The sequence below is a fragment of the Hippopotamus amphibius genome, chromosome 5 (assembly GCF_030028045.1).
Source record: "Hippopotamus amphibius kiboko isolate mHipAmp2 chromosome 5, mHipAmp2.hap2, whole genome shotgun sequence".
Classification (NCBI taxonomy): Eukaryota; Metazoa; Chordata; class Mammalia; order Artiodactyla; family Hippopotamidae; genus Hippopotamus; species Hippopotamus amphibius.
The window spans coordinates 173,940,240-173,962,151 of record NC_080190.1 but is presented as its reverse complement, the minus strand read 5'-3'; the positions used below and the strand labels follow the sequence as shown (position 1 = coordinate 173,962,151).

The following is a 21,912-nucleotide window of genomic DNA, read 5'->3' as shown; positions in this document are numbered from 1 at the left end:
GGGGCAGGGCTGACGCGGGGTGCCTCCTCCCTCCCGCCCCCCAGTACGTGGATCTGCGCACCCGCTACAGCGAGCTGACCACGCTCACAAGCCAGTACATCAAGTTCATCAGCGAGACTCTGCGGCGTATGGAGGAGGAGGAGGTATGACCCGCCAGGTGGAGGTCACCCTGCTGCCCACCCCACCCCGCACGTAGCCCCTGGGAACCCACCTGAGACCACCTAGCACAGCTCTCCCCACGCCCCCCACCCCCCTCGGCTCGGCCTGAGCCCAGGCTCCCCTCACCCGTGGCGCACCCCGCCTTGGCCTGAGGCTGCGCTGCTCGCGCTCTCTGGCGGCTGGCACCTCCTCTCTCTCTCCTGCATTGGCACGTGCTCCTCTACTGGGCGTCCCACCGGTGCTCTCGTGGGTGCTCCCCCGCAGGGCTCTGTGTGGGCCTCTTCACTTGGCCGCCTCCTCTGGAGGAACTTGGGGTTGTTCGGTCACGAAGGCTGGGGAGGGCACCCCGAGGGGCTTGGGTGACGCCGCGTACCAACCTGTCCTGTTCCTTCTGCTCCCCGGGGAACCCCTCTGTCTGGCCTACGTGCAGCTTCCTCTCTGCTCAGAACCGCAGGCTGCCGAGTCCCCCTTCCGAGCTGGCTCGCACCTGCACGGCTGTCCCACGCTGGCCGCTCTGCCCTGCGGGGTCAGGGAGAGGGCCCCGTGGCCGCGGCCGGAGCCAGGCCGCTGGGCATTCCGCGGTGCTCAGGCAGGGCTGTGTGCTGGGCGTGGCTCCCAGGCCCCGCAGACCTCCTGCTTTGCTCTCTCTCTCTCTGCCCCTGTCTGTCTCCGGCACCTGTCTGCGGGAAGAGGGGAGCACGCCTGGGTCTCCTTCCCCGGGCTGGTGAGCACTGTGGGGCCAGGCTGCGCTCGCTCCCTGAGGGCCCTGGGCGGGTGCACGCTGCCTCCCTCGCCGGGTCGTGACCTCTGTCCTGCCCCACCCCCGCACCGCGCTGTCCCAGCGAGCCGTGGCGGTGCCGCGCCGGCGCTGCCTGCTCACCGCGCTCTCTGCTTCTCTCCCTCTCTCTGCTGCGGCCGCAGAGGCTGGCCGAGCAGCAGCGGGCGGAGGAGCGGGAGCGACTGGCGGAGGTGGAGGCCGCGCTGGAGAAGCAGCGGCAGCTGGCCGAGGCGCACGCACAGGCGAAGGCGCAGGCAGAGCGCGAGGCTCAGGAGCTGCAGCGGCGCATGCAGGAGGAGGTGGCACGCCGCGAGGAGGTGGCGGTAGACGCGCAGCAGCAGAAGCGCAGCATCCAGGAGGAGCTGCAGCACGTGCGGCAGAGCTCAGAGGCAGAGATCCAGGCCAAGGCGCGGCAGGTGGAGGTGGCTGAGCGCAGCCGGCTGCGGATAGAAGAGGAAATCCGCGTGGTGCGCCTGCAGTTGGAGGCCACCGAGCGCCAGCGCGGCGGGGCCGAGGGCGAGCTGCAGGCACTGCGCGCACGGGCGGAGGAGGCCGAGGCGCAGAAGCGGCAGGCCCAGGAGGAGGCGGAGCGCTTGCGGCGGCAGGTGCAGGAGGAGACGCAGCGCAAGCGGCAGGCGGAGGCCGAGCTGGCCCTGCGCGTGCAGGCGGAGGCCGAGGCAGCCCGTGAAAAGCAGCGCGCCCTGCAGGCCCTGGAGGAGTTGCGGCTGCAGGCCGAGGAGGCGGAGCGGCGCCTGCGGCAGGCAGAGGCCGAGCGGGCGCGCCAGGTGCAGGTGGCCCTGGAGACGGCGCAGCGCAGCGCCCAGGCGGAGCTGCAGAGCAAGCACGCCTCCTTCGCGGAGAAGACGGCACAGCTGGAACGCACCCTCGAGGAGGAGCACGTGACCGTGGTGCAGCTGCGGGAGGAGGCCGTGCGGCTGGCGCAGCAGCAGGCCGAGGCCGAGCACGCCCGCGAGGAGGCCGAGCGGGAGCTGGAGCGCTGGCAGCTGAAGGCCAACGAGGCGCTGCGGCTGCGGCTGCAGGCGGAGGAGGTGGCGCAGCAGAAGAACCTGGCCCAGGCCGAGGCGGAGAAGCAGAAGGAGGAGGCTGAGCGGGAGGCGCGGCGGCGCGGCAAGGCGGAGGAGCAGGCCGTGCGGCAGCGGGAGCTGGCCGAGCAGGAGCTGGAGAAGCAGCGGCAGCTGGCAGAGGGCACCGCGCAGCAGCGCCTGGCGGCGGAGCAGGAGCTGATCCGGCTGCGGGCCGAGACGGAGCAGGGGGAGCAGCAGCGGCAGCTGCTGGAAGAGGAGCTGGCGCGCCTACAGCGGGAGGCGGCTGCGGCCGCGCAGAAGCGCCAGGAGCTGGAGGCCGAGCTGGCCAGGGTGCGGGCTGAGATGGAGGTGCTGCTGGCCAGCAAGGCGCGGGCCGAGGAGGAGTCACGCTCCACCAGCGAGAAGTCCAAGCAGAGGCTGGAGGCCGAAGCCGGCCGGTTCCGCGAGCTGGCAGAGGAGGCCGCCCGCCTGCGCGCCCTGGCGGAGGAGGCCAAGCGGCAGCGGCAGCTGGCAGAGGAGGACGCGGCGCGGCAGCGGGCGGAGGCAGAGCGGGTGCTGGCCGAGAAGCTGGCCGCCATCGGCGAGGCTGCGCGGCTCAAGACGGAGGCGGAGATCGCGCTCAAGGAGAAGGAGGCGGAGAACGAGCGCCTGCGGCGGCTGGCGGAGGACGAGGCCTTCCAGCGGCGGCGGCTGGAGGAGCAGGCGGCGCAGCACAAGGCTGACATCGAGGAGCGGCTGGCGCAGCTGCGCAAGGCGTCGGAGGGCGAGCTGGAGCGGCAGAAGGGGCTGGTGGAGGACACGCTGCGGCAGCGGCGGCAGGTGGAGGAGGAGATCCTGGTCCTCAAGGCGAGCTTCGAGAAGGCGGCCGCCGGCAAGGCGGAGCTGGAGCTGGAGCTGGGGCGCATCCGCGGCAACGCCGAGGACACGCTGCGCAGCAAGGAGCAGGCGGAGCAGGAGGCCGCGCGGCAGCGGCAGCTGGCGGCGGAGGAGGAGCGGCGGCGCCGCGAGGCTGAGGAGCGTGTGCAGAAGAGCCTGGCGGCGGAGGAGGAGGCCGCCCGGCAGCGGAGGGCTGCGCTGGAGGAGGTGGAGCGGCTCAAGGCCAAGGTGGAGGAGGCGCGGCGCCTGCGCGAGCGCGCAGAGCAGGAGTCTGCGCGGCAGCTGCAGCTGGCCCAGGAGGCCGCCCAGAAGCGGCTGCAGGCGGAGGAGAAGGCGCACGCCTTTGCGGTGCAGGAGAAGGAGCAGGAGCTGCAGCAGACCCTCCAGCAAGAGCAGAGTGTGCTGGAGCGGCTGCGCGGCGAGGCTGAGGCGGCCCGGCGGGCGGCGGAGGAGGCGGAGGAGGCGCGGGAGCGGGCCGAGCGTGAGGCGGCGCAGTCCCGGCGGCGCGTGGAGGAGGCGGAGCGCCTGAAGCAGGCGGCGGAGGAGCAGGCACAGGCCCGGGCCCAGGCGCAGGCCGCCGCGGAGAAGCTGCGCAAGGAAGCCGAGCAGGAGGCGGCTCGGCGGGCGCAGGCGGAGCAGGCGGCCCTGCGGCAGAAGCAGGTGGCCGACGCCGAGATGGAGAAGCACAAGAAGTTCGCCGAGCAGACGCTGCGGCAGAAGGCGCAGGTGGAGCAGGAGCTGACGGCGTTGCGGCTGCAGCTGGAGGAGACCGACCACCAGAAGAGCATCCTGGATGAGGAGCTGCAGCGGCTGAAGGCGGAGGTGACGGAGGCGGCCCGCCAGCGCAGCCAGGTAGAGGAAGAGCTGTTCTCGCTGCGCGTGCAGATGGAGGAGCTGGGCAAGCTCAAGGCCCGCATCGAGGCGGAGAACCGCGCCCTCATCCTGCGTGACAAGGACAACACGCAGCGCCTGCTGCAGGAGGAGGCCGAGAAGATGAAGCAGGTGGCGGAGGAGGCTGCGCGCCTGAGCGTGGCGGCCCAGGAGGCGGCGCGGCTGCGGCAGCTGGCGGAGGAAGACCTGGCTCAGCAGCGGGCCCTGGCAGAGAAGATGCTCAAGGAGAAGATGCAGGCGGTGCAGGAGGCCACGCGGCTCAAGGCAGAGGCGGAGCTGCTGCAGCAGCAGAAGGAGCTCGCCCAGGAGCAGGCGCGGCGGCTGCAGGAGGACAAGGAGCAGATGGCGCAGCAGCTGGCGCAGGAGACGCAGGGCTTCCAGAAGACGCTGGAGACGGAGCGGCAGCGGCAGCTGGAGATGAGCGCGGAGGCGGAGCGGCTCAGGCTGCGCGTGGCCGAGATGAGCCGCGCCCAGGCGCGCGCGGAGGAGGACGCCCAGCGCTTCCGGAAGCAGGCGGAGGACATAGGTGAGAGGCTGTACCGCACGGAGCTCGCCACGCAGGAGAAGGTGACGCTGGTGCAGACGCTCGAGACGCAGCGGCAGCAAAGCGACCAGGACGCCGAGCGCCTGCGGGAGGCCATCGCAGAGTTGGAGCGCGAGAAGGACAAGCTCAAGCGTGAGGCGGAGCTGCTGCAGCTCAAGTCCGAGGAGGTATCTCTGTGCGCGCGGGCGGGGATCCGGGGCGGGGTCTGCTCTCGGGCAGGCGCTCCCGGGTCCCCACCGTCCCTGACCGCCCCTTCCCCCTTCGCAGATGCAGACGGTGCAGCAGGAGCAGTTGCTGCAGGAGACGCAGGCCTTGCAGCAGAGCTTCCTCTCCGAGAAGGACAGCCTGCTGCAGCGGGAGCGCTTCATCGAGCAGGAGAAGGCCAAGCTGGAGCAGCTCTTCCAGGACGAGGTGGCCAAGGCGCAGAAGCTGCGCGAGGAGCAGAGGCAGCAGCAGCAGCAGATGGAGCAGGAGAAGCGACAGCTGGCGGCCAGCATGGAGGAGGCCCGGCGGCGGCAGCGGGAGGCCGAGGAGGGGGTGCGGCGCAAGCAGGAGGAGCTGCAGCGGCTGGAGCGGCAGCGGCTGGAGCAGGAGAGGCTGCTGGCGGAGGAGAACCAGCGGCTGCGCGAGCGGCTGCAGCACCTGGAGGAGGAGCACCGGGCCGCGCTGGCGCACTCGGAGGAGGTTGCCGCCTCCCAGGCCGCGGCCACCAGAGCCCTGCCCAACGGCCAGGACGCCGCTGACGGCCCGGCCGCGGAGGCAGAGCCCGAGCACGCCTTTGCCGGGCTGCGGCAGAAGGTGCCAGCCCAGCGGCTGCAGGAGGTCGGCATTCTGAGCGCAGAGGAGGCCCAGCAGCTGGCGCAGGGCCGCACCACGGTGGCCGAGCTCGCGCAGCGGGAGCACGTGCGCCGCTACCTGCAGGGCCGCAGCGGCGTCGCCGGACTGCTGCTGAAGCCTTCCGACGAGAAGCTGACCATCTACACGGCCCTGCAGAGGCAGCTGCTGAGCCCGGGCACGGCCCTCATCCTGCTCGAGGCCCAGGCAGCCTCGGGCTTCCTGCTGGACCCCGTGCGGAACAGGCGGCTGACTGTCAACGAGGCCGTGAAGGAGGGTGTTGTGGGCCCTGAGCTGCATCACAAGCTGCTGTCGGCCGAGCGCGCCGTCACCGGCTACAAGGACCCCTACACCGGGGAGCAGATCTCCCTCTTCCAGGCCATGAAGAAGGACCTCATCGTCCGGGACCATGGCATCCGCCTGCTGGAGGCCCAGATCGCCACGGGCGGCATCGTCGACCCCGTGCACAGCCACCGCGTGCCCGTGGACGTGGCCTACCAGCGCGGCTACTTCGACGAGGAGATGAGCCGCGTCCTGCAGGACCCCAGCGACGACACCAAGGGCTTCTTCGACCCCAACACGCACGAGAACCTCACCTACGTGCAGCTGCTGGAGCGCTGCGTGGAGGACCCCGAGACGGGCCTGCGGCTCCTGCCGCTCACAGATCAGGCTGCCAAGGGCGGGGAGCTGGTCTACACTGACTCGGAGGCCCGGGACGTGTTTGAGAAAGCCACTGTGTCCGCGCCGTTCGGTAGGTTCCAGGGCAGGACGGTGACCATCTGGGAGCTCATCAACTCCGAGTACTTCACGGCCGAGCAGCGGCGGGACCTGCTGCGGCAGTTCCGCACGGGCAGGGTCACCGTGGAGAAGGTCATCAAGATCCTCATCACTGTGATCGAGGAGCACGAGCAGAAGGGCCAGCTCTGCTTTGAAGGCTTGCGGGCTCTGGTCCCTGCTGCTGAGCTGCTCGAGAGCAAGGTCATTGATCGTGACCTGTTGCACCAGCTGCAGCGGGGTGAGCGCTCCGTGCAGGAAGTCGCTGAGGTGGAAGCCGTGCGGCGGGCCCTGCGGGGCTCTGGCGTCATCGCGGGTGTGTGGCTGGAGGAGGCAGGGCAGAGGCTGAGCATCTACGGGGCCCTAAGGAAAGATCTGCTGCAGCCTGAGGCAGCTGTGGCTTTGCTGGAGGCTCAGGCTGGCACTGGGCACATCATCGACCCTGCCACCAGCGCACGACTGACTGTGGACGAGGCGGTGCGTGCAGGCCTGGTGGGGCCCGAGTTACATGAGAAGCTGCTCTCCGCCGAGAAGGCCGTGACGGGCTACAAGGACCCATACTCAGGACAGAGTGTGTCCCTGTTCCAGGCCCTAAAGAAGGGCCTCATCCCCAGGGAGCAGGGCCTGCGTCTGCTGGATGCCCAGCTGTGCACAGGTGGCGTCGTGGACCCCAGTAAGAGCCACCGTGTGCCCCTGGACGTCGCCTGTGCCCGGGGCTACCTGGACAAGGAGACCAGCACATCCCTGTCAGCAGCCAAGGACGACGCCAAGACCTACCGCGACCCCCGTACGTGGGAGCCGGTCACCTACAGCCAGCTCCAGCAGCAGTGCCGCCCAGACCACCTGACGGGGCTGAGCCTACTGCCGCTCTCAGAGGAGGCTGCCCGGGCCCGGCAGCAGGAGCTCTACTCCGAGCTCCAGGCCCGTGAGGCCTTCCAGAAGGCCACCGTCGAGGTCCCTGTGGGCAGCTTCCAGGGCAGGACGGTGACCATCTGGGAGCTCATCAGCTCCGAGTACTTCACGGCTGAGCAGCGACAGGAGCTGCTGCGGCAGTTCCGCACGGGCAGGGTCACCGTGGAGAAGGTCATCAAGATCCTCATCACCATCGTGGAGGAGGTGGAGACCGTGCGGCGGGAGAGGCTCTCTTTCAGCGGCCTCCGTGCCCCGGTGCCGGCCAGCGAGCTCCTGGACGCCCGGGTCCTCAGCAGCACCCAGTTTGAGCAGCTCAGGGACGGCAGGACGTCAGTTAAGGACCTGTCGGAGCTGGAGTCCGTGCGGACGCTCCTCCAGGGCAGCGGCTGCCTCGCTGGCATCTACCTGGAGGACTCCAAGGAGAAGGTGACCATCTACGAGACCATGCGGCGCGGCCTGCTCAGGCCCAGCACGGCCACTCTTCTGCTCGAGGCCCAGGCAGCCACCGGCTTTCTGGTGGACCCGGTGCGGAACCAGCGCCTGTACGTGCACGAGGCCGTGAAGGCTGGCGTCGTGGGCCCTGAGCTGCACGAGAAGCTGCTGTCGGCTGAGAAGGCCGTGACAGGCTACAAGGACCCCTACTCTGGCAGCACCATCTCTCTCTTCCAGGCCATGAAGAAGGGTCTGGTCCTCAGGGAGCACGGCATCCGCCTGCTGGAGGCCCAGATCGCCACGGGCGGCGTCATCGACCCCGTGCACAGCCACCGCGTGCCCCTGGACGTGGCCTACCAGCGCGGCTACCTCGACGAGGAGGTGAGCCGCGTCCTGGAGGACCCCAGCGACGACACCAAGGGCTTCTTCGACCCCAACACGCACGAGAACCTCACCTACGTGCAGCTGCTGGAGCGCTGCGTGGAGGACCCCGAGACGGGGCTGCGGCTCCTGCCACTGAGGGGCGCGGAGAAGGCAGAGGTGGTGGAGACCACGCGGGTGTACACCGCGGAGGAGACCCGCAGGGCCTTCGAGGAGACGCAGATCGACGTCCCCGGGGACGGCAGCCACGGCGCCTCCCGCATGTCCCTGTGGGAGGTGATGCAGTCGGACCTGATCCCCGAGGAGCAGCGGGCGCAGCTGCTGGCCGACTTCCAGGCCGGCCGCGTGACCAAGGAGCGCATCATCGTCATCATCATCGAGATCATCGAGAAGACCGAGGTCGTCCGCCAGCAGCAGCTGGCCTCTTACGACTACGTCCGCCGCCGCCTCACCGCCGAGGACCTGTACGAGGCCCGGGTCATCTCCCGCGAGGCCTACGGCCTGCTCCGGGGGGGCGCCCGGAGCCTCCGCGAGGTGCTGGAGGCCGAGGCCGCCTGGCACTACCTCTATGGCACGGGCTGCGTGGCGGGCATCTACCTGCCCGGCTCCAGGCAGACGCTGACCGTCTACCAGGCCCTCAAGAAGGGGCTGCTGAGTGCTGAGGTGGCCCGCCTGCTGCTGGAGGCACAGGCGGCCACGGGCTTCCTGCTGGACCCGGTGAAGGGTGAGCGGCTGACTGTGGATGAGGCTGTGCGGAAGGGCCTCGTGGGCCCCGAGCTGCACGACCGGCTGCTGTCGGCGGAGCGGGCTGTGACTGGCTATCGCGACCCCTACACGGAGCAGACCATCTCGCTCTTCCAGGCCATGAAGAAGGACCTGATCCCCGCCGAGGAGGCCCTGCGTCTGCTGGACGCTCAGCTGGCCACGGGCGGCATCGTGGACCCGCGCCTGGGCTTCCACCTGCCGCTGGAGGTGGCCTACCAGCGCGGCTACCTCAACAAGGACACACAGGAGCAGCTGTCCGAGCCCAGCGAGGTGCGCAGCTACGTGGACCCCTCCACGGACGAGCGCCTCAGTTACACGCAGCTGCTGCGGCGGTGCCGCCGCGACGAGGCCACAGGCCTGCTGCTCCTGCCGCTGGCGGAGGCCCGCAAGCTGACCTTCCGCGGCCTGCGCAAGCAGATCACCGTGGAGGAGCTGGTGCGCTCGCAGGTCATGGACGAGGCCACGGCGCTGCGGCTGCAGGAGGGCCTGGCCTCCGTCGAGGAGGTCTCCCAGAGCCTGCAGAGGTTCCTGGAGGGCACCAGCAGCATCGCGGGCGTGCTCGTCGACGCCACCAAGGAGCGGTTGTCTGTGTACCAGGCCATGAAGAAGGGCATCATCCGCCCAGGCACCGCCTTTGAGCTCCTGGAGGCGCAGGCGGCCACCGGCTACGTCATCGACCCCATCAAGGGGCTCAAGCTGACCGTGGAGGAGGCTGTGCGCATGGGCATCGTGGGTCCCGAGTTCAAGGACAAGCTGCTGTCGGCCGAGCGCGCCGTCACCGGCTACAAGGACCCCTACTCGGGGAAGCTCATCTCCCTCTTCCAGGCCATGAAGAAGGGCCTGATCCTGAAGGACCACGGCATCCGGCTGCTGGAGGCCCAGATCGCCACGGGCGGCATCATCGACCCCGAGGAGAGCCACCGCCTGCCCGTGGACGTGGCCTACCAGCGCGGCCTCTTCGACGAGGAGATGAACGAGATCCTGACCGACCCCTCGGACGACACCAAGGGCTTCTTCGACCCCAACACGGAGGAGAACCTCACCTACCTGCAGCTGATGGAGCGCTGCGTGGAGGATCCCCAGACGGGGCTGCGGCTCCTGCCACTGAAGGAGAAGAAGCGGGAGCGGAAGACGTCCTCCAAGTCCTCGGTGCGCAAGCGGCGCGTGGTCATCGTGGACCCGGAGACCGGCAAAGAGATGTCGGTGTACGAGGCTTACCGCAAGGGCCTCATCGACCACCAGACCTACCTGGAGCTGTCGGAGCAGGAGTGCGAGTGGGAGGAGATCACCATCTCCTCCTCGGACGGCGTGGTCAAGTCCATGATCATCGACCGCCGCTCGGGCCGCCAGTACGACATCGACGAGGCCATCGCCAAGAGCCTCATCGACCGCTCGGCGCTGGACCAGTACCGTGCAGGCGCGCTCTCCATCACCGAGTTCGCGGACATGCTCTCGGGTAGCGCGGGTGGCTTCCGCTCCCGCTCGTCTTCCGTGGGGTCGTCCTCCTCCTACCCCATCAGCCCTGCCGTCTCCAGGACCCAGCCGGCCTCCTGGTCCGACCCCACCGAAGAGACGGGCCCTGTGGCCGGCATCCTGGACACGGAGACGCTGGAGAAGGTGTCCGTCACAGAGGCCATGCACCGCAACCTGGTGGACAACATCACCGGGCAGCGGCTGCTGGAGGCGCAGGCCTGCACCGGGGGCATCATCGACCCCAGCACCGGCGAGCGCTTCCCCGTTACCGACGCCGTCAACAAGGGCCTGGTGGACAAGATCATGGTGGACCGCATCAACCTGGCCCAGAAGGCCTTCTGCGGCTTCGAGGACCCGCGCACCAAGACCAAGATGTCGGCCGCCCAGGCCCTGAAGAAGGGCTGGCTCTACTACGAGGCAGGGCAGCGTTTCCTGGAGGTGCAGTACCTGACGGGCGGCCTGATTGAGCCCGACACGCCGGGCCGCGTGCCCCTGGATGAGGCCCTGCAGCGCGGCACGGTGGACGCCCGCACCGCCCAGAAGCTGCGCGACGTCAGCGCCTACTCCAAGTACCTCACCTGCCCCAAGACCAAGCTCAAGATCTCCTACAAGGACGCGCTGGACCGCAGCATGGTGGAGGAGGGCACGGGGCTGCGGCTGCTGGAGGCCGCCGCCCAGTCCAGCAAGGGCTACTACAGCCCCTACAGCGTCAGCGGCTCCGGCTCCACGGCCGGCTCGCGCTCTGGCTCGCGCACCGGCTCCCGGGCGGGCTCCCGTCGCGGCAGCTTCGACGCCACCGGCTCGGGCTTCTCCATGACCTTCTCTTCCTCGTCCTATTCCTCCTCGGGCTATGGCCGCCGCTACGCCTCGGGGCCCGCGTCCTCCCTGGGGGGCCCCGAGTCCGCGGCAGCCTGACCCTCCTGCACCCGCCTCCCGCTCTGCATGTGGCCAGGCTCCCCACCCGGGCGCTGGGGTCTCTCTTCAGTGTTTAAAGGTGTCTTCCTCCCAAGCGGTGCCTAGAGTTTAACCAAAAAGACCAGACTAACGTATTAACGTACCCCTGCTGTCCAGACAGCCCGTCTCTCGGGGGACGGGGCCCGTCCGGCCCCACGGACCACCTCGCCCCCCCACCATCTCCCTGCTCCTCTTTACCTGCCACTCACCACAGCCAGGTGCCTTGGAGGGGGCAGAGCCGGGCCCCCAGCTCAGCCCTCCCATCTCTCCAGGGGGCTTCTGTCTGGGCGAGGTTACCCTGGCCCTGTAGGCCAGCCCCGCCCAGTCCCCAGCCCCCAACCCCCAGTCCTACCTGCTGGGACAGTGGGCGTGGGCCCCGCCGGTAGCAGGGCGCTCAGGGCCAGCGTTTTCTCCTGTTTCTAGGACCGATCTGCTCGCTCAGTGGGCCTTGCTGGGGAGGGCGGGAGTCCTGGGTCAGCCGTCCCTTCTGGGCTGCTCAGGGAAGCCCCTTCCTCACGAGCAGACGCGCGTCCAGGCTGCGGCCCCAGCCGGCCCGGGCCGGGCCCCAGCCTGTTCCCGGCTGCTGCAGAGCTGCAGACGCTGTTCCCCACCGCACCCCCTTGCTCTCTCCCGAGACCCCGGGCCTCTGGCCCCAGCCTTCCAGCCTCAGCCCCCTAGTAAGTGCCTTCTGTGTCCCCCTTCGCACCCCAGGCCCGAAGGACCCAGACCTGGGGTGGGAGACGGACCCTCCTGGTGAAAGGCTCGCCACTGCCCAACTCTCGGGCGTGCCGGCCGGGCGTGGCTGGGTTTCTGCAGGCCTCTTCCCCACTGTGGGCCCAGTGTCCCCTGGAGCCTGTGGAACCCCACCGTGGGTGCTGCCTGCCTGCATCTCCAGGGGAGTCTCAGCCCCTGTGTGGGGCCTGAGGACAAGGCAGCCCAGCCCGGTGCCACCCGCCCCTGTTCCATCCAGCCCCGGGCCCTGGTGGCTTCCACCCCTGCCTCCACCCTCCGACTGAGCTTTGCATGTTCCACTAACCCAGGTAGGTGGCGGGTGGAGGTGCCAGGCTTCGGCTGCCTCTTAGGGCAGAACACTAACCCGACCATGGCGGGCCTGCAGCGCTCGCCCCAATAAAAGCAATTCCAACCTTCCCGTGGGTCCTGCTTCGCTTTTTGTCCGGAGGTCAGGTTGTGTGTTGGGGTGAGGGGGGTGCCGCAGCCCCAGGCTCTGAACTTGGCTGCCGTGTTGTGGCCTGGGGCAGAGGAGCCTTGTGAATATGCTCTCTCAGAGAGAGAAGCCCAGGCTCAGTGACCCAGAGCACAGGGCAGGCGGAAGCCAGGCCAGCCGGGGCCTGCTCCGTCCAGGTGATGACCTGTCATCGCCCCGGCCCCTCGGGCCGGGTTCGTGATTGGTACTCACATCCGAGCCGGGGGTCTCACCTGCCTCTCAGGCCGTCACCGGCTGCGTGGAGGGGGCAGCGTGACCCCCGGTGAGTTGCTCCACGGCAGCCAAAGGTCCCCTTCCAGGGAGGGATGTGGTCGTGAGCCTGGGTGAGGGGAGCAAACCGCAGCCCTGAGCCGCGGGCCCCGGAGGCCTGGCCCCGCCGTCCCCCGCTCTGCCCCGGGGGTGCTTCCTCGCCCTCGGGGGTCTGAGTCCTGCTTCCAAGCCTTGTCGGCCCCTGCCCGCGACAGTGGAAGCCGGGCGTGGGAATGCCAAGACGCTCAGGGTTATCCTGGCCAGCGTGGCCTCCGCTGGCCTGCTGGCCTGCTGCAGTGAGCAGCCCCTGGCCAGGTGGCAGCCGTGCCCCGGTGGCTGTGTCCCTTCACTGACCAGGCCCGTGAGGGTCTCCTAGCCCGAAGTTGCAGGGACAAGAAGCGCCTGTGCCCCAGCGGGCCCCCGGGCCTGTGGGGTGTGGGCTTCTGCTTCCACTCCTGGGTTCTCAGACCCGGTGGGCCGCCTTCTGGGGTCACTGACTCGAGGTCACACCCATGTCCAGAAGCTGCTTCTTACGAGGCCATGCAGCATTCTGCCAGGCCAGCAGCTTCTGGGGTGTGTGGTGTCCTGTGGGCCTGGACCCACGTGGTGCCCCTTGTTGGAAGCGGGGTCTGAGGTCCAGGGTGGTGTTTTGCAGGAACCCGTAGGCAGCCCAAGAGGTGGATGCAGCCAGGCTGAAGTGACCCGTCTCCCTCTTGGTGCTGGTTGGTCTCTGCTTGGTGTTGCCTCTGCAGTCTCTCCTCCTGGGGGCTGGGAGGGGGCATGTCGCCAGCCCGTGCTTGGCCACATGTCTGCATGGGGCCACCCCAGCTGTGAGCCCACGTACTGGTCACAGGGCCACCAGCATCCACTGGCCAAGCCCCACGGTCCGTGGGTGGCTCAGTGGCTCCTCCGCACGGTGCGCCCAGCAGATGTCAGCACGTGGTATAAGACCTCACTCCTGTGTCCACCTAGCAAGCCTTGCCCGTCTTCCAGCTCTGCTGGACTCAGGCCCTGGCCAGCCAGCCAGGCTGTGCCTCCGGGCCGCCCGGGAGCTGCCCTCCACTCTGCTCCAGGGGGTAACGGAGTGCGCTGCGCAGGCCCCGGCCAGGGCTTCCCTGGCCACAGTTGCAGCCCCGCATGGAGCTGTGCCGGCGGTGGGTAGCCTGACACCACGCTGGACCGGGCCAGGCTCCCTCCACCGCCGTCTCCTGGTTGTGGGGACCCTCTGCAAGGCCGTGGTCTGGCAGCGGTAGGGGATGGGGGCTGCGGGCCCCTTGCGTGTGTAGCCCTCTGGCTCTGCGTGAGCCCCGAGCCTGGCGTCCACTCCCCCTCACCCTAGGCCCTCGCTCAGCCTGCCAGCCTCGTGCCGGTGGGTGTGACAGCACCGGCTCCTGATGGGAGCCGTGGCTGCACGGTCACCGCTGTCCCGCGGTCAGGTGCGCAGCCCCCACCAGCCTCGGAAGCGTCCCGGGAGCGGCTCTGGGGAGTCCGCGTGTGCTCCGTCCTCACGTCAGAGCTGGGGCTCTGCCTTTGGACCTCTCCAGGGACCCAACATCACATTCTTGGTGCCGTAACGAGCGCCACAGAATAGGGGCTTACGTGACAGGAGGTTACGTCGTCTCAGTGCCTGAAGCTGGAAGTTTGCGGTCAAATCGTCAGCAGGGATAGGAACTCCCCGGTTACCCCGTGGTTAGGGCAGCACACTCTTGATGCCACGGACCCACGTTCGATCCCTGGTTGGGGCACTGACACCCCGCAGGGCGTGTGGCGCAGCCAAAAACAAAAATGTGCGCAGCGCAGGTTCCTCCGGAGGCCTCTCTCCTCGGCATGTGGCCGGCCTTCCCCTCCCAGCGCCCTCGTGCGGTCGTCCTCTCTGCACGTGTGTCCTGACCCCTTCTTGTAAGGACACCAGTGGGATTGGGTTAGGGCCAGCCTCATGTACCTTAATTACCTCTTTAAGGACGGCATCTCCAGACAGTCCCATTCTGAGGTCCGGGGGTCAGCCCTGCAGCACGTGGATTTGGGGCACAGGGTTTGGGCCATCCCACTGCCATGGTACCTGTGCCCGCTCCTGTGCACACGCGGCACGTTTTGCCACGTGGTCTGAGTGCCAGTCCTGCCCTAGGTGTCAGGACTAACCTCCCCCACCCGCCGGAGGTGAGCCGGGGGCGCGCCAACCCCAAACCCTGCCGTGAGGGATGTTCCGGGGGCCACGCCCGCACCCCCCATCTCAGGTCAGCGCCCCCTGACGGCGGTTCAGGTGCACCTGGTTTGGGGGGGCCCTCGGCTGAGGTTGTGAGAAGAGTGAGTTGGGGAAAGCTGCTGGGGAAGCTGTGGCTTCAGCGACGCCTGCTGTGCACGGCCTGCCCTGTGGGGTCACAGAACCGTGAGCGACAGGGCGTGTGCGCTGGTGTCCGTCCCCGCCAGCCGTGGACCGCGGGCTGCCTGGGGTGGGGCAGGCGGCTCTGTGACCCAAGGGCACCTCTTGCTAAGGGTGCTGGTGTGAGTCCACAGCAGCCGGGGGTGGGCGTGGCTGCCCCCCACACGGGCTCTGCACCTGCCTGGACAAACGACACCTGTGCAGCCGCGGTGGTGCGACAGACCCAGACCCCCCGGGGAGCCTCCCGCTGTAAGTCTCCCAGACAGACCCTAACAAGCACCCTCTCAGGCACCTGAGGTCACGAGGCAAGGAAATCCTCAGGACTGAAAACGGAAGCAGAACTTCAGCGTGGGGCTGATACGTCCCGAGGAGTCTGCTCACCCTGGAAACCCAAAGCCTTGGGTTCCAGCAGGTCCTCCTGGGCTGGAACGAGGACCTGGGCTGCACAGGCAGATACTGCGTGACACCCACGTCCCCAGTGGGCTCTGCTTAGGGAGCACGTGCTTGAGGGACACCCACCACGGGCAGAGGGTGACAGATGCAGGAGAAAATTTCCACTGGAGGGCAACTGAGACCACGCGCCACAACTGCTGAGCTTGCGCACCTCAACTAGAGAGCCTGAATCCATGCACGCCACAACTAGAGAGAGGAAACCCACACGCCACAGCTGGAAGGAAGCCCACCTGCTTGCAACTAAGACCTGGTGCAGCCAAAAATAAATAAATAAATAATAAATTAATTTAAAAAAAGTTTCCACCGGACGTTTGTTACCTCAGGTCTTCTGCCTGTACATTCAGGGGAAGCCCACACAGAGAAACTAAAAATAAGCCCATATATCTATGGTCAATTGATTTTCGGCAAGGATGCCAAGACCATTCAACAGGGAAAAGAATAGTTTTCTGCTGGGGAAACTGGGTATCTGTGTGCAGAAGACCCCTACCTCACACCATGCACATAAATTAACTCAAAATGGATCAAACACCTAAATGTTAGAGTTTTAGAAGAAAACAGACATAAATGTTCATGACCTTGGATTAGGCAATACTTTTTGTTTGTTTTTATTTTGCTTTGTTTTGTTTTTGGCCAATGCTGCACGGCACGTAGGATCTTAGTTCCCTGACCAGGGATTGAACCTGGGCCTCTCACAGTGGATATGCAGAATCTTAACCACTGGGCGGCCAGGGACGTCCCCCAGCCCATAATTTTTTGGTGTGACACCAAAACACACGTGACCAACTGAAATGATAGATAAATTTGACTATCAAAATTTAAAACTTTTATACATCGAAGGACACCATCAAGAAAGTGAAAAGAAAACTCGTAGTGGGGGAGAAAATATTTAGATATCTCATATAATGTGAGAAGGGCCTTGTATCTAAAATACACGAAGAATACCTACATCTCAGTAATAAAAAGACAAAAGCTCAGTTTTAAAACAGGCAAAGGAGCTCAACAGACATTTCTCCAAAAAGGTTTGGACATGGCCAAATGGCACATGAACAGAGGCTTAGTGTTACCAGCCATCAGGGAAATGCAAATCTAGACCACAAGGAGATGCCACTTCCAGCCAGTAAGACAGCCACGATAACAGAGACAGACAGCAACAGGAGAGGATGTGGGGAAATTGGAACCCTTATGCATTGTTGGTGAAAAGGTAAAATGCTGCAGCAGCTTTGAAGTCAGCAGTTTCCATCAGTTTCTCAAAAGTTAAACATAGGTATCACCTGACACAACACCATTTGTAGCTATCTGTCCAAGATTAGTGAAAACATATATCCACACAAAAACCTTGTACACAAGTGTTCACAGCAGTTATTCATAATAGCCAAAAAGTAGAAAGAAACATGCCAAATGTCCATCAACTGATGGTGGATAGTGAAAAGTGGTGTGTCCATAGACGGGATAGTATTTAGCTAGAATACTCGGGATGGATGCTGATACATCCTACATGAGTAGGTGAACCTTGAAAACATCAGGAAAAAGAAAGTTCCCTTGGGAAGATCGTCTGACGTGGAAGAAGAGAGTGAGCACATAAAACGGGCAAATATGTGAGTTTCTCTAAACCAGTCGTTCTTGAATCTTTGGTCTCAGGACAATTTTACAGTCTTAGAAATGACTGAGAACTGCAGGAGTTGGGTGATGTGAGTCCTATCTGTCAGTATTTACCATATTAGAAAGAAAAACTGAGAAAATTCTAAAATCAATAAGCCTGTTACCTATGAAGGTGAATAACACGTTAAATAACACAGTATTGTCTTTGTAGCCTCCAGGGATTGTTCTCTCTGACCCTGCTAAGTGGTCCTTCCCCAGCCCCTCTCACGCAAGTGCTCAGGGTCAGGACCAGCTGAATACTCGAGGCTGATGCTGATCGCAAGAAAGCCAAGGGCGCTGTGGCAGGACTGGGCGAAGCAGGTTTCAGAACACGGAATGCTGCCGGGGTGAAGAGGCTTGTTTCATAACGGCAGAGCCGCCAATTCAGCGAGCGGACACAACGGTCCAATCCTTACGCGCCCAACAGCAGTGCTTCAAAATACATAATGCCAAGAGTCACGGAGATGCCAGAGGAGACGGACAGGTCCACAATTATAGTAGAAGATTTCAACACCCCCTCCCTCAATAATGGATAGAACAGATAGACATTAAATCGTAAGATTACAGAAATCTTGAATAGCACTACCAGCAATCTGACCTAATTAACATTTAGAATACTGCAGCCAACAACAGCAAAAACATTCCTTTAAGTGTGCACATAACAGTTACTAATACACACTGTATACTGGGCCGTAAGATGAACCTTAACGTTAAAGTGATGCATAAAAAGTGTGCTGACAGTGGAATTAGATCAGTGGCAAGAAAATATCCAGAAAATCCCCAAATATTTGGAAACTAGGTGATAAGCTTCTAGATAATTCATGGGTCAAAGAAGTCAAAAGGGAAGTTAGAGAATATTTCAAACTGAATGAAAATTAGAATACAGATTATCAAAGACTGAGAGATGCAGCTAAAGCGGTACTTAGAAATTTATAGCATTAAACTACAAAGCTACAGTAATTAAAAGAGTTTGGTACTGGCACAAAAACAGAAGTATAGACCAGTGGAACGGGATCAAAAACCCAAAGATAAACCCAAGCACCTATGGCCAATTAATCTATGACAAAGGAGGCAAGAATATACAATGGAGAAAAGACAGTCTCTTCAGTTAAGTGGTGCTGGGGAAACTGGACAGCTAATGAAATTAGAACACTCCCTAAGGACCTCCCTGGCGGCCCAGTGGTTGAGACTCCGTGCTCCCAGTGCGGGGGGCACAGGTTTGGTCCCTGGTCGGCGAACTAAGATCCTGCATGCCACGTGGCCAAAACAAAAACAACAACAACAAAACCCACTCCCTAACACCATATACAAAAGTAAACTCGAAAGGGATCAAAGACCTAAATGTAAGGCCGACACTATAAAACTCTTAGAGGAAAACATAGGCAGAACACTCTTTGACATAAATTGCAGCAATGTTTTTTGATCTACCTCCTAGAGTAATGAAAATGTGAAAAAAAAAAAAAAAACCACATACAAGTGGGACCTAATCAAACTTAAAAGCTTTTGCACAGCAAAAAGACAACCTACAGAATGGGAGAAAATATTTGCAAACGAAGCAACTGCAAGGCATTAACTCCAAAGTATATAAACAGCTCATGCAGCTCTGTGTCAAAAAAGAAACCAAACAACTGAATCAAAAAAATGGGCAGAAGGTCTAAATAGACATTTCTCAAAAGAAGACATACAGATGCCCAACAAACACATGAAAAGATGCTCAACGTCACTATCAGAGAAATGCAAACGAAAAGTACAAGGTACCCCCTCACACGGGTCAGAGTGGCCACCATCAAAAAGTCTACAAACAATAGCTGCTGGAGAGGGTGTGGAGAAGAGGGAGCCCTCCTGCACTGCTGGTGGGAATGGAAATTAGTGCAGCCACTATGGGGAACAGTATGGAGGTTCCTTAAAAAACTAAAAACAGAGCTACCCTATGACCCAGCAATCCCACTCCTGGGTATGCATCTGGAGAAAGTCATAATCTGAAAGGATACATGCACCGCAATGTTCTCTGCAGCACTATTTACAATAGCCAGGACATGGAAGCAACCTAAATGTCTATTCACAGATGCATGGATAAAGAAGATGTGGTAGGTGTGTACATATGTGTATATATATATAAATATTACTCAGCCATTAAAAAGAAGGAAATAATGCCATTTGCAGCAACATGGATGGACCTAGAGATGAACATACTAAGTGAAGTAAGACAGAGAAAGACAAATATCATATGATATCACTGGTACGTAGAATTTAATTTTTTAAAACCTGAAAAGAACTTATTTACAAAACAGAAACAAACTTACAGATATCGAAAACAAATGTGTGGTTCCCAAAGGGGAACATGAGGATGGGGAGGGAGAAATCAGGAGCCTGGAGTGGACACACCCACATTACTATATGTTCGATGACCAACAAGGACCCACTGTACAGCACAGGGAACTCTACTCAATATTCTGGGATAACCTATATGAGAAAAGAATCCGAAAAGAATGAACAGGGAATTCTCTGGCGCTCCGGTGGTTAGGGCTCTGTGTTCTCGCTGCCAGGCGCCCGGGTTCAGTCCCCGGTCGGGGAACTAAGATCCCGCCTGCCAAGCAGCGTGCTCCCCCCCACCCCCGCAAGAAAGAAGGAGTGTATGTGTGTGTGTGACTGAATCACCCTGCTACGTACCTGAAACTAACACAACAGGGTAAATCAATTATACTGCAATAAAATTAAAATTAAAAAAGAGCAATTTATAGCATTAAGCACCTATATTAAAAAAGAAGAAAGCTCTCCAAGCAATGCCCTCAGCTACTATCTTATGAAACTAGAAAAACAAAACAAAACAGGAAATGACACTCTTAGAAGAAGAATAGAAATAACAGAGATCAGAGCAGGTATCAATTGAATGGAAAACAGAAAATAATAAGAAATAGGGAAACATCAATGACCCCGAAAGCTGTTTTTGAGACAATAACATTACTAAATATCTAGAAAAGCTAACCAGGAAAAAAAGAGAGAAGATAAAAAATTACCAATAACAGGAAGGAGAGAAGGGACATCACCGCAGATATTAAAAACAAAAAGGGGCACTTCCCTGGCCCAGTTGTTATGAATCCGCCCGCCAATGCAGGGGACATGGGTTCAATCCCTGGGCCGGGAGGATCCCACGTGCCGTGGAACAACTAAGCCCATGTGCCACAACTACTGAGGCTGTGCTCTAGAGCCTGCAAGATACAACCACTGAGCCCGTGCTCCATAGCGAGAAGCCACTGCCCTGAGAAGCCCACACATCACAACGAAGAGTAGCCCCCGCTCCCCACAACTAGAGAAAGCCCACAAGCAGCAACAAAGACACAATGCAGCCGATAAATAAATAAATAAACAAATAATAAATAAAGTATTTAAAAAACATAAAAAGGGAATGTTATGAACAAGTTTGTATCAATAAATTCAGCAACCTAGATGAAAGACACAACTTTCTTAAAAGGTAAAAACTACTGACGCTCACCCAAGAAGTAGATAACCTGAATAGCCCTGTATCTATGAAAGAAATTGAAGTTGTAGTTTAAAATCCTTCCCACAAAACAATCTCCAGTCCCAGATGGCTTCACGGGGGAATTCTACCAAACATTTAAGAAAAAATGATACCAATTCTACACAAACTCTCCCAGAAAACTGAAGAGGAAGGAACTTCCTTAACTGGAAAAAAGGGTGTCTATGAAACACTCACATCTAATACCACATTTAATGGCGAGACACTAAGTGCTTTTCCCCGAAGATCGGGAAGACGGCCACACTGTGCTGCAGGTTCTAGCCAGTGTCAGCAAGGGAAAATAATAATAAATAAATAAAAGACATCCATATTGGAAAAGAAGACGTAAAACTGTCTTTATTCACCAATGACATGATTTTCTATGTAGAAAATCTCAGAGGCATTTCAAAAAGGCTACTAGAATTAGTAAATGCGTTTAGCAAGATTGTGGGATACAAGATCAAGGTACAAAAATAAATTGTACTTCTGTAGTCCAACAATGAACAATTAGAAATTGAAATTTAAAAGATCACTTAAAAATAGCATCAAAGCATGAAATAGGAGTAATTCCGACAAAAGATGTGTAAGACTTGAACGCTGAAAACTACAAAACATTGCTGAGAGAAATTAAACAACTAAATCAATGGAGAGATAGACCTTGTTCAGAGATGGAGAAACTCCATATCGTTGATATGTTTCACTCTGAATCAAACTATAGATTCAATGCAGGCCCATCAAAATCCCAGACGTTTTCTTTTTTAAAGAAACTGACAAGCTAATGGTAAAATTAATATGCAAATACAAAAGACCAAGAATGGCCAAAACAACCTTGAAAAGGAAAAGCCAATTTGAAGGACTTGCACTCTCTGACTTTAAGACTTACTGTAAAAGTAGAGTAATCAAGACAGTGCAGAATTGTTGTCAACATAGATCAATCAAGTCCAGAAATAGAACCATGCATGTATTGTCATTTGATTTGAAATAAAAGCACAGAAGTGATTCAGTGGAGCAAGGGTAGTCTTTCAACCAGTGACGCTGGAACCACTGGACATCTATATGCAGAAAGTGAACCTCACAACGTTACAAAAGTGAACTCGGAACGGATCATAACTGGAATCTAAAACTATAAAAATCTAAAAGAAAATATATGAGAAAATTCTTTGTGATTTTTGGGTTAAACAAAGATTTCTTAGACATAACCCCAAAAGCATGATCAATAGAAGAAAAAATTGGTAAGTTAGATTTCTTCAAAATTAGGAATTTATGGGAACGCCCTGACGGCCCAGTAATTAGAACTCTGAACTAAGATCCCAAAAGCCAAGAACTCTCAACACTCAGTAAAAGAAAACAACCCAGTTTGAAAATGGGCAAAAGTTTTGCACAGACACGTCATTGATGAAGATGTAGAGAGGCTGAACAGCACATAGAAAGAAGCTCAACGTCGCTCATCATCAGGGAATAAAAATGAAAACCATGATGAGATAACACTGCACACCTACTAGAAACCTTAAACTAAAGAGCCCGACCACATCACGTGTGGTGAAGATGCAGGGCCACTGCAGCTCTTAGATGAAGCTGGCAGGAAGGGAAAACGGGTCAACTGCTTTAGAAGTTCGATTCGATTGAAATAT

General features: G+C 60.2%; 1 protein-coding gene across 1 annotated transcript in view; it reads left to right on the top strand.

Annotated features, from left to right (window-relative positions):
• PLEC (plectin) overlaps window positions 1–15,375 on the top strand; it is a 37,586-nt gene extending 22,211 nt beyond the window's left edge. The window contains 3 exon segments of the mRNA XM_057736912.1: window positions 45–143; window positions 1,081–4,461; window positions 4,562–15,375. Coding sequence (XP_057592895.1) covers window positions 45–143; window positions 1,081–4,461; window positions 4,562–10,780 — 9,699 coding nt within the window. The 3' untranslated portion in view covers window positions 10,781–15,375.
• The last annotated feature ends 6,537 nt before the right edge of the window (window positions 15,376–21,912 follow it).